Source organism: Lachancea lanzarotensis, scaffold LALA0S04 (assembly GCF_000938715.1).
Source record: "Lachancea lanzarotensis genome assembly LALA0, scaffold LALA0S04, whole genome shotgun sequence".
Classification (NCBI taxonomy): Eukaryota; Fungi; Ascomycota; class Saccharomycetes; order Saccharomycetales; family Saccharomycetaceae; genus Lachancea; species Lachancea lanzarotensis.
This window is the reverse complement of record NW_019212882.1, coordinates 629,619-646,265: the sequence shown is the minus strand read 5'-3', so window position 1 is coordinate 646,265 and position 16,647 is coordinate 629,619. Positions and strand designations below refer to the sequence as shown.

Sequence of the window (16,647 nt, the reverse complement as noted above, 5' to 3'; positions counted from 1 at the left end):
TGGTTTAAACGCAATTGCCGCTTGAGTCAAGAAAAAACGGGAAAGAAGCAGTGACTTTTCCTTCAGGGTCCCGTGTGTTGATATTGCAAGAACTCGCACGAAGACGCATTCTGTCTCTTCTACCATGTCGTTGATTCTTTGGTTGTTTATGCCATGGTGGTGATGGCTTATCTGAAGTCAAAGTCACGTCATTTAGGTATTAGCCGCACTCATGTCCAAAAGGTGAATAAGATGTCTTTCGTTGCTTACAATTTATCCTCGAGGACCCCAGAAAGATTACTACAGCCTATCGGTCACTTCGAAATTGTCTAGGCTTCGTTAGTGGCAGGAGCTTATCGAATGGTAAATCAAGAAAAGAAAAAAAGCACTGTCTACCTTTGAGCTTATCGTGGAACAAACCAAAATTTTCGGATGTCACAATAAATGGCATGAACTATTGAACTTCTCGAATAGTCATTGAATTAAGCAAACAGACTCCCATTTAAAATTGTTTTAAACATTGTTCTTACTCTACCTCTGCAGGCTCACCATCGATGTTCGTCCAAAGCTACAATCCAGAATATTCAAATTATTATACTACCGTACCCAAGGGGTTTGACGAAACCATCGACTTGTTGACTAAGAAAACGATAACCATTGTCAATCGCTGAGTCCTGGACGTCCTCAGCGTGAAACTTCTGCATCATTTTCACGGGCTTCCACTGAGAGGCTTTTTTCTTGGACAAACGGTGGGGCTGTTTTTCTGTCGGTATTAGATCGACAAACAGTGTTTTCCATTAATTCGGGTTCTAGACAAGAGGTATACTGAACTTCGCTATGAATGAGACGCCAAACAGTAATGAACCTCTTCAACTCTCCATACTTGTTTCAGATCCACAAAAACAACGGGATGAACAAGGCAAATCGTCCTTTTACGTGACTTATCAAATTTCAACAAAAACCAGCGATAAATCGTACTACGATGCATATCATAAGCAGCAAAACCATTCGCAAGACAAAAATGATGGAAACTCGGTAGAGATTATAGTAGTCCACAGGCGTTATAGCGATTTTCTGCTGCTGCAAAGTATTTTAAGCCAGGATAATCCTACGTGTGTGATTCCTCCACTTCCGGACAAGAAGGTCTTCCAGTACATCGCAGGTGACCGGTTCAGTCAAACTTTCACGCAAAAGAGATGTCATAGTCTACAAAATTTTCTGAGACGAATTTCGGAACACCCGGTGCTTTCTAAATCGCAACTCCTGATGACATTTTTGACCAGTGGGGACTGGGATGCGTACCGTCGTAGTCTGTCAGGATCATTGAACGGTGGCAAAGATGAGGTGAGTGATACTTTCATGAACGCATTTAAGTCTGTGCATAATCAAACTGAGGAATTTGTGGAGATCAAAGAGAAAAGCGATAAATTAGATCATAATGTCTCCAAAATTGACAAGGTCTTTCATCGAGTTGTGAAACGACAGGATTCGATATCGGATGATTACCTGAAATTTAGCACGCATCTTCAGGACCTGCAGGAACTGGTCTCTAATAATTCTGTTGAGGATGAAACTCTAAGATCAAAAGTCAAGCTTTTCAATGAAGGTATCTCTCAACTGTCGTATGGACTCAAGGATCTAAGCAAATTTCTGGAATACGAGTACATTGTTGATTTGAAAGATTTAGAGCATTATATCGACAGTGTCAACCAAACGGTCAAAATGAAGGATCAAAAACAAATTGATTACGAAGAGCTAAGCAACTACCTAACGAGGTCGATCAATGAAAAGAATAATCTGATTTCAGGTTACGGAGGCGGGAATTTTTTCACCAGTAAGCTAGAAGAACTAGCTGGTATTAATCAAGAAGCGGCAAGACGAGAGAAGATCTCTAAGCTTGAGTCCAAGATCACATCACTGACAGGCGAAGTCGACAATGCTAAAGAGGTAGCAGATGCATTTGAGCGCGCCGTTCTAAAAGAGGTGGCCATTTTTGAAGAAATCAAAACGAAAGAATTGAAAAACTCTTTAGCGTCACTGGCCGACAATCAGATTGATTTTTACAAGAAAATGGTGGACACTTGGACAAAAGTGGAGGAAGGTTTATGATTAGGCCTGGCCTAGTATTAGTAATTATGCGTCTATCTTACTTTTTTTTTTAGAGTTAGCTCACGGTTTCCGGTTTCGATTTTTTGCTAGTCTGCAGGGAGAATTCCTCGCATTTGGCTTGGAGTTCCTGGAAAAATAGATCTTGGTTATTGTCTATGAGGCTCCAATCCAGTTTCTCACTGAGATCAAGTCTGTTGTCGTAGAACTTGAGGAATGCAGAACCGTAAATATTGGTGAAGTCTTCCCGAGAAAGGTATGAGCTCCAATCCATGGGAGGAAAAGTTGTCAGGTCGAGTTTCCTATTCGCTTTGGTTCGTGGTTTTGGTGATCGTTCATTTTCTCGCACGTAAAAATACCGTAAGAGCATAATCGCTTCTCTTCTCAAAAGACCAGGTAAGGACCAATACTTATTTTTGGGCGCAGTGGACGAGTCCTGATGAATTTTGAGTATTGAACCATTACCTCCGAATCTTTCGTTTCCACACCCGAAAACGACCTTTTGTATCCCGAGCTGCTTTAGAGCTGAGGCACACATTATGCAAGGCTCTACGGTGACGTAGAGTATAATGTTCTGGAATACACTGGTGTCAAGGGCACCAAATTTAGCCTGTATTTGTTCTATGCCCATAAACTCGGCGTGTGCAATGCCCGTGAGAGATCGGTTTGTGTCATTCATCCCATAGGCCACTACTTGGTTTGTAGGTGTATATACGAATATGCAAGCAACGGGAGTTTCGTCATGGTCCAAAGCGTATTTGGCAAGCTTGGTCGCCATGCGCATGTAATGAAGATGGTGTTCGAGGTCCATGGAGAAGTTAATGCGTTGGAGAGCTTTGGGGATTCCAAGGTTTGTTAGTAAGGTCTGAGAATTGTTGATGTAGGTCGAGGTATAATTCTAGCTCATCGGGTGGCTCTGGACACCTTCAGGACAACATTTAGTGAAAAGTGATCCACTTGGATGGACATGAATGTCACAGGTGAGACCCAAAACATTAACACGAAATAAAATCTTCTGGAGAAAGGCCAAGACATAAGTCGCGTTGATGGGCACCCAAATGGAGGCACACTGTAATCCTGGGCCGCAATTATGAGCTTTCAGTTCTCGCGACGGAGAATACTATTTTCTGCCAAAAAAAATACATTTCTCAGGGGTTGAGATGGGATGGAAACCTCTACGACCTGAAAATACGCAAAAATAAAGGCACCTCTAGTGTAGTTCGTCCTGTGTTGTCAGAGCTGTTCGAGAATACCCTCAACGACAGTGGTGCTATACTAATTATTCAATGCGTCACAAGGCACGTGATCCAGATCCAGCTCAAGATCAATGTTTGAAACATGACGATAATAGTTCACGCACATGTGTGTATGTGTATTTCTCTCTTTCGAGCTGTAGAGTCTTATTTGCGACAGCAATACACTTTATATCCATAGACCTTGGCCAAAAGCCAGTGGCCGACAATCACCATACACACCGATGTCGTCTGAAAGATAGTCGCCATCCACACTGAACAACTACATTTATAAGACCATCAAACACTCTACAAAAGACCGTCTAACCTCCCCATTGCGTGTTTTCGGCTATCTTTCTCGACTCGTCCCTTCCATCACGTTTGGTATTTACTGACGCACTTCCCTCGTACCAAAAGACTTTTCCAGAACTTTCAATTATTTCCCACTATTTTGACCAACGTGTCTTTTCTGAGTTTGCCACCTATATAAACGCGAAAGGTTTGAAGAACTAGACGTAACAACCGAATAAAGTTTCAAAAACTCAACGGTTTCCGGGTTTCACAAACACTCACAGGAACACTGACCAACTGACATTGGCATTGTTGAAATCTAGAACAATTGGTAGTTCGCAAGAAAAAAAATCGTACCTAAAATAGTTTTTTCCAAGGCGCCGATTTAAGATGCTTTTTAGCAGATCAAGATCTGGAGGATGGATGGTGTCGTTCGCGGCTATCATCTACGCGATGTTCCTGGTGGCACTTCCGTTGGCTTCGCAATCGTCGCGTTCGTCTAGTGGGTTCGCCAGAGCAGCCGATGAGGTGGAAGAATATGGCACGGTGATCGGTATCGATCTGGGGACAACATATTCGTGTGTTGCAGTAATGAAAAACGGTAAAACGGAAATTTTGGCCAACGAACAAGGTAACAGAATCACACCCTCTTACGTGGCTTTCACAGACGACGAAAGACTCATTGGTGACGCCGCCAAGAACCAGGTTGCCTCAAACCCTCACAACACGGTTTTCGACGTTAAAAGACTAATCGGTCTGAAATACACAGACGACTCCGTACAAAGAGACATCAAGCATCTACCCTTCAGTGTGGTTAACAAAGATGGCAAGCCAGTGGTGAAGGTCGATGTGAAGGGCGCAGAAAAACTATTCACGCCCGAAGAAATCTCGGCCATGATCTTGGGTAAAATGAAGCAAATCGCTGAGGACTATCTTGGCAAAAAAGTTACCCATGCCGTCGTGACCGTCCCAGCGTATTTCAACGACGCCCAGAGACAAGCCACCAAGGACGCCGGTACTATTGCCGGTCTCAACATCTTGAGAATCGTCAACGAACCTACTGCCGCTGCCATTGCGTACGGTTTGGACAAATCTGCGGAAGAGCACCAGATCATTGTGTACGATTTGGGTGGTGGTACTTTTGACGTTTCACTGTTGTCTATCGAAGGTGGTGTTTTCGAGGTCCAGGCTACTGCTGGTGACACCCATCTAGGTGGTGAAGATTTCGATTACAGACTTGTTCGTCATTTCATGCAATTGTTCAAGAAGAAGCACAACATCGACGTCAGCAAGAACAGCAAGGCTTTGGCTAAGCTTAAGAGAGAAGCTGAGAAGGCTAAGCGTACTTTGTCCAACCAAATGTCGACCCGTGTGGAAATTGACTCTTTTGTTGACGGTATTGACTTCAGTGAAACTCTAACGAGAGCTAAGTTTGAAGAAATGAATTTGGCTATGTTCAAGAAGACTTTGAAGCCTGTTGAAAAAGTATTGGCTGATGCTGGTGTTAACAAGGAGGACATTGACGACATTGTGTTGGTTGGTGGCTCCACCAGAATCCCAAAGGTCCAAAGCTTGCTAGAATCTTATTTCAGTGGTAAGAAGGCCTCCAAGGGTATTAACCCTGATGAGGCTGTCGCATATGGTGCTGCAGTTCAGGCTGGTGTCTTGTCAGGTGAAGAAAGTGTGGAAGACATTGTTCTTTTGGATGTCAACGCTCTAACTATGGGTATTGAGACCACTGGTGGTGTCATGACTCCATTAATCAAGAGAAACACCGCTATCCCAACCAAAAAGTCACAAATGTTCTCTACGGCCGTCGACAATCAGCCAACCGTTATGATTCAAGTCTACGAGGGTGAAAGAGCCATGGCCAAGGACAACAACAGACTTGGAGAATTTGAGCTTACTGGCATTCCTTCTGCTCCAAGAGGTGTTCCACAGATCGAAGTTACTTTTGCGCTAGACGCCAATGGTATTTTGAAGGTCTCGGCCACCGACAAGGGCACGGGTAAGTCCAACTCCATCACTATCACCAATGACAAGGGCAGATTGACTCCTGAGCAAATCGAAAAGATGATGGAAGAAGCCGAAAAATACGCTTCTGAAGACGCTGAGGTGAGAGCCAAGATTGAGGCTCGTAACCAATTGGAGAATTACGCTCACTCTTTGAAGAACCAAATCAACGGAGAATTGGCCGACAAGTTCGAGGAAGAAGACAAGGAAACCTTGTTGGACGCCGCCAACGATGCCTTGGAATGGATTGAGGACAACTTCGACACCGCCGTGGCTGAGGACTTCAAGGAGAAGTTCGAATCTTTGTCTCAAGTCGCTTACCCAATAACCTCGAAGCTATATGGTAGTGCAGGTGCTACTGGTGCTGATGGGGAAGATGAAGATAAAGATGAAGACGACGATTACTTTGACCATGACGAATTGTGATTTACAAGTCTTAATCTGCCGCATTGTTCGGCCTAGCATTATCATAGTCTGCATCTTATGAATTTGCAGACACCGCACATAAAAAACCACAAGTATTCCAATATAAAAACTTATTTGTTATTTTCGTAAAAAGTTTAAGCGTTGCCAAAAGTTAAGTACTGAATTAGTTCGTTTTAGGATACTTCGCCTATGGTACACTCTTCTCATGCTGACGTGAAGACCAAAAAATAATCTGAGTCTGAATCATGTGTAGAAAATCGAATCACGTCTTGATTCTTTAGTTCCACATATCGGGCTCTCGGGAGAGCCACATCGTTCAATAATGTACCATTGGAGGAGTCCAAATCGATGACATACGCTTTGAGCTGGTCGTTCTTGTTCCTAAACTGTATCACGCAATGCTGTTTCGAGCACGTTTCTTCCGGAATCGGAATGTCAGCAAGTACTACCTCACTATTTTCGTCTTGCTGTGAAGGTTCATCATCTGGGTTGAGTTTCCTACCAATCAAATAGTTTGTTCGGTCCAGCAAATTGTACTGGACAAGGTAATTTTCGTCTGAGTCGCGATACAGCACAGCTTGGAAATGAGTTTGTTTCCGCAATGGAAGCGAGTACTTTTTATAAAATGACTGAGGCGAAATGGAGTCTTGCGGTTCTGTGTGCAACAACTGTATCCCTTCTTTGTTATGTGTTTCTAAAGCTAGAATACCGGATGGTTCGAACACAGGCAAGACCACTTTTCTACGTAAAGAAGTGCCGGCGGCGTCGTTAGGCGACCGAAACCTTTTTCGCTGGGAATCGGTCCCAAATTCTGTTTCAAAGGGCCTCTTGTTGAAATCTTGTTGAATAGCCATGAGGATTACCCATCCTTCAATTTTGAGACGAAGGTTGATGTTATCTTTGAGATTGAAATGACTGTTCGTCGAATGATCCGATGATCAGCAGTTAATCAATTCATTGCAGATTTGAATGAGTACAAAAGTACTCATGAAAGATTCAAACGATAATGTATTGTTTAAGCTATCGAAACGTACCCCGGAATGCAAGACTTCACTGCTGTAATGCAGATCTCGATTCGAACAATATTTCGTTATCGACGTACTCGTCTTCCACCAATTGATTTTTTGGGCAAATGTGATTTTATGTTACATTGTGTCTGGTATTTTTAAACCGCCAAGACATCCGGGAAAAATGTGCTGAGAGCACTAAGAGACCCAGCTGGATCATTATGTCAAATCGAGACCACTTAAATCGGTCCCATGAGTTCATTGTTTCTCGATAAAAGCACGTGTCACGTGCTCATTTATTTCTTTCAAAAGGCGACAGTTTTCAATTGGTATCATTGTTAACGGAAGATGGTTAATTTTTCAGCGCTAAAATTCAAAGGTTGAAACTTTTCCAAGCTCATCGCATCGCGAACAGATTCACAGATTTCTCATTTGAACAGCAAAAATACACCCAGCCTTACCGCTTTAAGACGCTTCAAGATATTTACCTTTAAGCTCTAATCAACTCCATTTAGTGTGCTTAAAACCCACTTGTTTTGATCAAGAAAAATGGCGAGGAAACAAAGAGTTACCACTGCAACTAGAAAGCAGCTAAGACAGAAGGAGGATGATTATTTAAAAAAATTAGAGGAGCAGATCGAGGAATACGACGCGGAGAATACGAAAGCCGCTTTGTTCAAGGATCTTCCGCTTAGCAATAACACCATCAAGGGTCTTAAAGACAGTGCATTCGTTAAATTGACCGAGATTCAACAGAAATCGATTCCCGTTTCCCTTAAAGGCCACGATCTTTTGGCTGCAGCAAAAACAGGCTCCGGTAAAACGCTGGCTTTCTTGGTTCCCGTGATTGAGAAACTATACCGTGAAAAATGGACTGAGTTTGACGGACTTGGGGCCCTTATTGTCTCTCCCACTCGTGAGTTGGCAATGCAAATCTACGAAGTTCTAGTGAAAATTGGTAGGTATACTTCATTTTCTGCTGGTTTGGTGATTGGTGGCAAAGACGTCAAGTTCGAATTAGAACGTATTTCGAAGATCAACGTACTGGTGGGTACTCCCGGAAGAATTTTGCAGCATATGGATCAGGCAGTTGGACTTAATACCGCGAATCTACAGATTCTGGTTCTCGATGAAGCAGACAGATGTCTAGATATGGGTTTCAAGAAAACTCTCGATGCCATTGTGAGTAATTTACCACCTGTAAGGCAAACACTTTTGTTTTCTGCCACCCAATCACAATCCTTGGCTGATTTGGCTCGATTATCTCTCACCGACTATAAGTCTATTGGCACTGCGGAAATAAAGGACTCCAAAAATCTTCCGGCTACGCCCGAAACTCTTCAGCAATCATACATTAGCGTTGAGCTCCCAGACAAATTGGACATTCTCTACAGTTTCATCAAGACTCATCTTAAAAGCAAAATGATTGTTTTTCTTTCAAGTTCCAAGCAGGTTCACTTTGTTTATGAGACGTTTAGAAAACTGCAACCGGGTATTTCACTCATGCACCTACATGGACGGCAAAAGCAAACCGCGAGAACAGAAACTCTGGATAAATTTAGCAGAGCACAACATACATGCTTGTTTGCAACAGACGTTGTTGCTAGGGGTATTGACTTCCCAGCTGTGGATTGGGTTGTGCAAGCCGACTGTCCTGAAAACGTGGACACTTATATTCACCGGGTTGGGAGATCAGCTCGTTATGGGAAACAGGGAAAATCCTTGATCATGCTGACACCTCAGGAAGAAGAAGGTTTCCTGAAAAGACTAAAACAGAGACATATTGAACCCAATAAGTTAACCATCAAACAGTCGCGTAAAAAATCGATAAAGCCGCAATTGCAGTCGCTATTGTTCCAAGATCCGGAATTAAAATACTTGGGCCAGAAGGCGTTCATTTCGTATGTGAGATCAATTTACATTCAGAAGGATAAGGAAGTTTTCAAATTTGATGAGCTGCCAAATGAGGAGTTCGCCAATTCGTTAGGTCTTCCTGGTGCACCTAAGATCAAAATGAAGGGCATGAAGTCTGTGGAAAGAGCCAAAGAGTTGAAAAATACATCTAGACAGCTTCTCTCTCTCTCGAAAGCAAATGACGACGGTGACATTGTTGGTGCGAATAAGGAGGGTCGCACTAGGATCGACAAAATGTTTGACCGTAGAAATCAGACAGTATTGAGTGAGCATTACCTGAATATCACGAAGGCCCAAGCAGATGCCGACGAAGAGGATGATTTCATGACCATGAAACGTCAAGACCATCAAATACACGAGGAAGAACTACCTGAGCTTATAGGGCCAACTTCTAAGAGGGCCTTGAGACGTGCCGTTTCGAAAAAGGCGTCTATTGCCGGAAAGGGCAACCCATCGAAATTAGTTTTCGATGACGATGGCCAGTCGCACCCGATTTATGAGCTTGAAGGTGAAGAAGACTTCCATGCTGGCGGTGCTGCGGAGGATCAGAAGAAATCTTTCATTTCTAAAGAAACGGACGTAATGCAGGGGAGAGACATTGAAGATAAGAAGCTGGCCAAGGAAAAACGTCAAGAGAAGAAGCGGAAGCGTCTTGAGGCTCTCAGACGCGAGCAGGAGGCTGAGCTCGATGACGAGTCTGGCTCGGACGAGGGTGGCTCGTACCATGCTTCGTTGGCCACTCGCGCCAATTTGAGCGATGACATGCAGTCTGCATCTGAGGACGAAGAACAAGAAACGTTACACCGCTCCAAGAAAGCCAAATACTCTAGACACGACAGCGAAGAGTCATCGAGTGACACTGACGCCGGTGACAGGAGAGGACAAAGTGATACCAAGAAGTCAGCTGCTCGCCGGGTTATTGAGGTTCAGCAACCGGAATCTTTGGAAGATCTGGAATCTCTAACGGCCCAGTTTTTACAAAACTGAAAGGGCTTCTAGCCCATTTGTTTCTGCATGTGCATGATGCTCACAAGTGTCTTCGTTTTTTTTTTTTTTTTTCTACACCAGAGGGTTCACCGACTTCAACTGTACCATAATAAAGTGACACCAATTAACTTTTTTTCATGACATTCTGACATTTTAGTTAAGGACCAAGAACTAGTGTAAGTCAATATCCAGTTCATACAAAATAATTCAATAGAAATCGGTTATGCTGGATTATCGGCCTTCAGTGCTCGTTATGGTCTGTCCGCTGTTGTTGTATATTTATTTCATCAACTGGAGGGCCACCTCGAGGAATTTGAAACCCACTTTCGTAAATGACGATTGAAAAATTAAAGTTAGCTAGAGTGCTTGGAAAAGGTGAACTCGATGAGCTTTCCATTGTCACTTCAAACTCTGGACTTCAGATTGGTGCAAGATCTACTGGTTAACTCTACAAAAAGCGTGGATTTGAAATCTCCAGGATGTCAGGAACATTTCAGACGCAGCTCATGCTGTCACGACCATATTTGACGCGGGGACAGATCAAGCGAGCACAGCAAAATACCATTCCGGACCGCCGACTTTATAATCAAAAAAGACTGTCTGTTTTCAAATTTTTGTGCGATATGTGTATACAATTCAAGTTTCCACGCAAAACGCTAGAAACTGCCATGTATTTTTACCAGCGGTATTATCTATTCAATAGATTTGAATCTGAGCTGTGCTACGATGTAGCCACCAGCTGTTTGTTTTTAAGTTGCAAGCAGGTAGAGACAATGAAAAAAATTGCAGATATAGCATCTATGTCGTTGAGACTGCGAAACGTTCTCAAACTGACCCCTGAAGTGATCGATAATTGCAAGAAACGCATAGTTCAGCTGGAGTTGAGGATACTCGAAACATGCTGCTTTGACTATAGAGTTAACAACTCCGTGCATATCGATGAAATACTGGCCAAGATAGCCAAAGGTTTGTCGTTGAGCCGAGAAGTGGCCCATTTGGCGTGGATCATTGCATTCGACGCTTTAAAACTAGAGATTCTTCTAATGGTTCCCCAGCATACAACGGCGCTAGCGGCCCTTAAAATGGCATGTGAGCTCACCAAAGGAGCGTCGTGGCCGAACATACGATATTCGCTTTTCGAAAGCGATGAACCGTCGGTCAGTGAAGCATATTTTGATCTGTTGAATTTCTTCATCAATGCTTTCGACCTCACGGATTTCCGCGTCAATTTACCAGAAGATCTTCGAAATACGGGCATAGAGACATTTATGGATTTGAAGAAGCAGGCAGGCGTCGAAAAAGGATTAAAGGAGCCTGATAACGTGTCCTCGGATTTGTCACTCACCAGTGAATGGAATCCTGGGATTCGCGAGAGAAGATACGTTCTGTCACGAAAGAGGCTCAATGACGAGAGACTAGCCAAGAGCATTACGAAACGGGAAAAAACTTGAAGTTGTAGCGCTAGGATGTTACTGGTCACTTGTACTTTTATATACAAGTATCATTCTTTACAATGATCATGCATTTATGTGAGCGACGGTCATTTCTCGTCAAGGTATTTATAACGGTTTTTCCTTAGAGGATCGAATTCCGCGAGTTTTGCTAGGTACTCGGACTTCATGGGCTTGAGATCAACCCCCAACTCTTCCACCTGTATCGTCTCAAGATAGCACAGTATTTTCAAGCACCATATGTTTTGTTTGCCGGAGAACTCTTTTTCGTCCTCATTTATCATGACAATGCCATCTTTGAGTTCTTGCAGCAAAGCTTTATATTCTTCGGCGGAGACAACTTTTAATACGCAGTCGGCCTTGACAAACCACTTTATGTAATACCATACCGATTGGTCTTCTGCGTCTGTGAACATGGCATTCGTGATGTATTGCTGCTCCTGTTTGATGAATTCCTTTTGATCCGAGATTTCTGATAGTGCAAACATTTTGGGGAGGAGAGTGGCCCTCCGATGCCACGCTGAGAAATTGGAAATATTAGAATTGATCATATCAGTGGTGTAATCAAGCTCTTGCTGATTCAAACTAACATGGGTCATTTGTTCTAGTCTGGTGGTCACAATTCTTCTGTAGTGCCAGCTGTGAAAGTTTCTAGGATCCATGGTCAGGAGTTTGTTTACCAATGCCAATTCCTGTTGCCATTTTTCGACCGGCGAGCCCGGATACTCATTCAGACACCATAGCCTGTGGTTCCAGATCCAGTATACTTTGGGGAACGATTTCAGCTGCAGCGTGGTGAAGTTGATTTCCTGGTCCCAAAACTCAATGGATAACTGACTTCTCAAATGAGATATGGCATCTCTTCTAAAATTCCAAACGGCATTGAATTCGGGATTCAATTCCAGTAGCTTGGATGCAGTACTCAACTTTTCAACCGTGTATATTTCATTTTTCTTAGCCTCCAGCACCCGCTGTGTTAGAGATCTATATATTACAATCTTTTCGACATCCCTAGCTTTCTTTTTGGATAGCAGGTCTTGGGTAAGTTCCCGTCTTTTTACGCCATGCTATGAAGTCAATCAGGTTAGTTATGAGATAAAGTAGAATAAAACCAGAATACGAAACAGTCAACTTACCATTCAAGAGCGTGTACTACTGAATCAAATACAGATGTGTCTAGGGATTTGAAAGCCAATTGGGTAACAAGACCGTCTTTGAATCAAGCTTTGTTAATTCCAGCTGGGGTTGACGTTGATTTAATCGTTGATCTGATCTACTACTACATTAATTACTGAGGACGATATAGATCACGTGCTGGGTTCTTTCAATCATATGATGAAGATCTAACTCGTAAGCACCGTAGTTGAATTCCTTATTTCAACGCCCAAATCACTTAGCTTCATTACGGTGGGTTCATGTAGCAGCACTCAGTTTCGCTTCTGAAATCTATTCCATTTGATCAGTGTACTGCTATAAAACGAACTGCGACGGGTAAGGACAAAGTGATATGAAAGCCGTCTTTCTCAACGTCAAGGCGTTGGTACACGATACCTTGACAAGATAAGGCTGAATAACAGCCAGAAAAGGACAATTGAGTGCTAAAAGGCTTCGAATGCATGTAATCGTTGAATTCCACAAGGCCGTATGTCTTCGGAACATAAAAATTGGCAACGGACATTCTCTGGTGCACGAACATCGAAACAAGGCTGCTTCGATCCTGATTTTCAAATACCAGCAAACTCATCAACACAGCTGAGCATGTTAATCTACCGATGGTTCTGTCAACGGAAAGAACCTCAACAAGTGGACCCGTACGTCGAGCAAATATGCCAAAAATCCCTAAATTTGTAATTTCACTCCGGATGCTATGATTGAGTAAACAAGGGCCCGCTGACCATGAATAGCTTGCGCAATCTTTTTGCCGACATCAGATTGACTATAACATCTCTGGTGAAAGCAAGTATAGATCCTCTTCGACACATTAGTTAAACGTCACTGTCGTCTCATGTGATCACATGTATATTAAACATTTAATAACGTCTTTAGCTCTCTCTCTCTCACTCTGGATCAAGAACCTACGTCCATTTGAAGATAGAACCTGAGATAACTACTCCTCAAATGTCTTCGAATCTGTCGCTCAAAGGATCCACAAGGACTGTCACGGAGTTCTTCGAATATAGCATCAATTCAATTCTTTTCCAGCGAGCGGTATATCCGCCGGAAGATTTCATTTCGGTCAAGAAATATGATCTAAATTTGCTGAAAACCCACGATGAGGAGCTCAAAAGCTACATCCGACAGATTCTGCAACAGGTACATCGCTGGCTTTTGGGTGGTAAGTGCAGCAAGCTGGTCTTGTGCATTTTGGACAAATCAACGTGCGAAATAGTGGAACGGTGGGAGTTTGATGTTCAGCATATTGCTCAGAATTCCAACGGTGAGCAGATCTTAAGTGGAACCAAATTGGAGGAGACTCAGCGACAGATTCGTGCTTTAATGCGGCAGATTACTGCTAGCGTCACTTTTTTACCAGAGCTGGTGAGTGAGGACGGCGAAGAAGACAACTTTACATTCAACGTGCTCGCATATACAGATGCCAACGCTAAAGTTCCACTTGAATGGGCAGACTCTGACTCTATGGAAGTCACGAACGGGGGCGAGAAGGTGGAGTTTAAAAGCTTCTCTACCACTGATCACAAAATCAAAACACAGGTTAGTTATCGAGTCAATTCCAATTCAATTTCTTAAAAAGTTCATTTACCACACTTGTAAATAATCAAGCAGTTGCTAGCCCCTGTGGAAAAACCCGGTACCAGACATGAGATTTTTTATATTGCCGTTCAGCTTGCTTGATACCAGTCGAGGCGTTGGTGATAACGATCTTTCGTCTGAACCTGAAGAACGAGGTTTACTCATAACAAGTTTAAGACCCAAATCGCCTTTAATGAATTTTTGCCATGTAGGGTCATTAACGCTGGTCAAATCAGACTGAAATTGGAGGACAGTGGATCCGCATCTGACAAGTACTGGCAGCATGGAAGGTTCCGCTGATCCGTCCTCAGCAAGCTGAAATGCCGAATACAGTGCTTTCCACCTTGCTAGCTCCCACGGGAGGCCTTTAAGTGCCAAGACAAAACACCACGAAATGACACTTTTATTATTGCCCGTTATCGCAGCGTAGTTGTCCTGATATATCCCTGGATCATCCAATGGCACGGTCAACAACTTGAGGAATGTCACAAGTTGTTCAAAGCTTTTCTCTATGTGTTTCTTGATTCTCTTCGAGGATGCTGCGTTTCCGTTAACTAAATCTGCCAAGTCATCCGCCCATGATACCAGAGCTTGTCTCAGACATTCGGTGTCCAGCTGTAATTGCTCCCCGACATTAACAACCTGTGGAAGTTGTAAATTGCGGGGATTGTTAAGATTCGCAAAAGGCGGCCTCGGCTTTAGAAGCCGCACGATACAACTCATGAAGCCATCACAAATTAATTCGATGACCTTCCCCATAAAACTCCAGCTGTATAGTTCCCTGTTGAAACGGGGTATAATTTTTCGCATAATAGATTGATCATTTCTGAACAGCTCCTTCAGTGTGAAAGTGTATCTACTGTAATCTTCGACCTGCACATTCTTCCAGTCTGTGTTATCAAATTCTCGCCAGGCAAATGCTACATCTGGTGCGATTAAAGAGTTGAGTAGCACGTCCATTGCGCTTGAAATGATGCTTCCATATTGCGCCTGAACTTTTTCAAATGGCTGATTTAGGCTTTTATCGTCTGATAGATATTCAACCAGTTTATCTTCCAGCTGTCTGATCGTTGTAGTGCAATAATCGGCGGTGTTAAGAAGCAACAGAGTGTATGTCATCGCTTCTTCTTTATTCTCAATCTTCACATTCGGTGCAATCAACAAAGGCCTCAGTATCTTTTCTAAATAAGTTGAGAGCCAGTTGTTGTAAAAAGTAGCCAGTTCGCGCAACATTTGATCTCTACCATCGCCACTTTGAATTAGATCAAGCGTCTGAGAAAGAAGAGACCTGTATCTTCTGAAAAGGTCAGCACTGGATGGAAGAACTAGTGAGTCGGACGATTGAGAGATTTTGTTTTCGGCCATGTAGCTGAGGATTTTTGAATTCATGAGTGAGTCCTGATGCTGGATCCACAGCACTAGATAAGGCTCAAAAGACTTAGAAATGCGTTCCAGTCTGGGTTCCGCATTCAAGCGATTGGCAAACTTCACGTCAATGTACTTCTCAAACTCCAGCGTCGTTTGCAAGGCGGCCATGAAGGTATCAATCGAAGGGTTTTCCTTGAGTTCTCTTTGTAGTAAGATACCTAGATCTTTCCTGGTAATGCTGTAAAATTTAGCAGTTAGCTTGGTCGGCAGTTCCCAATCCTTGGGAAAGCTCTGTGCGAACTCTGAGCTGAAACCGTTCAGTACTTTTTTGAAATAAACATAGCGTCTGGATAAATTTTCCAGGGAACCTGCTTCATCGTCCACTTGAAATATCTCTGATACCTCATATAAAAGCTTATTGACCACCAAATCTATCAGTTCGGTTTTGGCACCAGAGTTGGTTTCCAATAAAGCGCAGGCTCCATCCCTCAGCATAGACTCATCAATGCCCTTGTTTGCAATTGAACGAGAACTCAAAAGGTCCTGATATGTCTTCTTCACCTCACTCAGGATCTCTGATTGCAGCCGGGAAACTTTGGCCACTATGTCGCCAACTTCTTGTACCGATTTGTACTGTTGCAAGTATGCCACAAGACCGCTCATGACATTATAGGAAGGTCTCATGTCTTTGAAGTTATTAGACTCCAGAAATGTTCGGCACTGAAAATACGACTCTGTGAGCTGCTCTAGGTTTTGGAAGAATGCCATTGATTGCGATAGGTTGCGTTTGGCGTTGTCCAGATGGGAAATGTCCTTTGTGAGCTGCGAGATTGCGCTCTCGGTCTCCCTCGAGAGCGCTGTGATATCACCAACTTCTGCCAGCAGCTGATGAAATTCGGCCACCACATCAGAGGTAATAGACGTAGGTTTAGTCGATTCACCTTTTACAATGCTTTGAGTTATCTCATCTTCGAGAACAAACTTGATAGCTCTGGTGGCCTGGATCAATTGATCTATCTCGTCAAGCGAGTTAGGCGATTCTAATATACTTTTCAATGCTGGTTCCGCATCAAAGTTAGTGTCTTCAATGTCCATTAGATCTCAATGGCGGTGACCGGTAGT

At 43.2% G+C, this 16,647-nt stretch overlaps 9 protein-coding genes across 9 annotated transcripts; 5 read left to right on the top strand and 4 right to left on the bottom strand.

The window, feature by feature from the left end:
* Positions 1 to 816: 816 nt before the first annotated feature.
* Positions 817 to 2,088, top strand: SNX4 (LALA0S04e07382g1_1; the record flags this gene model as incomplete). The annotated part of the gene is made up of 1 exon (XM_022772894.1): positions 817 to 2,088. The coding sequence occupies one exon, from the start codon at positions 817 to 819 to the stop codon at positions 2,086 to 2,088; it is 1,272 nt and encodes a 423-aa protein (XP_022628313.1).
* A 55-nt stretch (positions 2,089 to 2,143) lies between these two features.
* On the bottom strand, positions 2,144 to 2,896 carry TAD2 (LALA0S04e07360g1_1; the record flags this gene model as incomplete). Its single annotated transcript, XM_022772893.1, has 1 exon — positions 2,144 to 2,896. One exon carries the CDS (start codon positions 2,894 to 2,896, stop codon positions 2,144 to 2,146), a length of 753 nt encoding a protein of 250 aa, XP_022628312.1.
* A 1,102-nt stretch (positions 2,897 to 3,998) lies between these two features.
* On the top strand, positions 3,999 to 6,047 carry KAR2 (LALA0S04e07338g1_1; the record flags this gene model as incomplete). The annotated part of the gene is made up of 1 exon (XM_022772892.1): positions 3,999 to 6,047. The coding sequence occupies one exon, from the start codon at positions 3,999 to 4,001 to the stop codon at positions 6,045 to 6,047; it is 2,049 nt and encodes a 682-aa protein (XP_022628311.1).
* Positions 6,048 to 6,250: 203 nt separating this feature from the next.
* PML1 (LALA0S04e07316g1_1) lies at positions 6,251 to 6,901 on the bottom strand (the record flags this gene model as incomplete). The annotated part of the gene is made up of 1 exon (XM_022772891.1): positions 6,251 to 6,901. The coding sequence occupies one exon, from the start codon at positions 6,899 to 6,901 to the stop codon at positions 6,251 to 6,253; it is 651 nt and encodes a 216-aa protein (XP_022628310.1).
* Positions 6,902 to 7,603: 702 nt separating this feature from the next.
* On the top strand, positions 7,604 to 9,955 carry HCA4 (LALA0S04e07294g1_1; the record flags this gene model as incomplete). Its single annotated transcript, XM_022772890.1, has 1 exon — positions 7,604 to 9,955. The coding sequence occupies one exon, from the start codon at positions 7,604 to 7,606 to the stop codon at positions 9,953 to 9,955; it is 2,352 nt and encodes a 783-aa protein (XP_022628309.1).
* Positions 9,956 to 10,434: 479 nt separating this feature from the next.
* On the top strand, positions 10,435 to 11,406 carry CTK2 (LALA0S04e07272g1_1; the record flags this gene model as incomplete). The annotated part of the gene is made up of 1 exon (XM_022772889.1): positions 10,435 to 11,406. One exon carries the CDS (start codon positions 10,435 to 10,437, stop codon positions 11,404 to 11,406), a length of 972 nt encoding a protein of 323 aa, XP_022628308.1.
* An 89-nt stretch (positions 11,407 to 11,495) lies between these two features.
* Positions 11,496 to 12,545, bottom strand: BET4 (LALA0S04e07250g1_1; the record flags this gene model as incomplete). Its single annotated transcript, XM_022772887.1, has 2 exons — positions 11,496 to 12,473; positions 12,543 to 12,545. 2 exons carry the CDS (start codon positions 12,543 to 12,545, stop codon positions 11,496 to 11,498), a joined length of 981 nt encoding a protein of 326 aa, XP_022628307.1.
* Positions 12,546 to 13,524: 979 nt separating this feature from the next.
* MAD2 (LALA0S04e07228g1_1) lies at positions 13,525 to 14,154 on the top strand (the record flags this gene model as incomplete). Its single annotated transcript, XM_022772886.1, has 1 exon — positions 13,525 to 14,154. One exon carries the CDS (start codon positions 13,525 to 13,527, stop codon positions 14,152 to 14,154), a length of 630 nt encoding a protein of 209 aa, XP_022628306.1.
* Positions 14,155 to 14,193: 39 nt separating this feature from the next.
* Positions 14,194 to 16,620, bottom strand: VPS53 (LALA0S04e07206g1_1; the record flags this gene model as incomplete). The annotated part of the gene is made up of 1 exon (XM_022772885.1): positions 14,194 to 16,620. The coding sequence occupies one exon, from the start codon at positions 16,618 to 16,620 to the stop codon at positions 14,194 to 14,196; it is 2,427 nt and encodes an 808-aa protein (XP_022628305.1).
* Between the last annotated feature and the right edge of the window lie 27 nt (positions 16,621 to 16,647).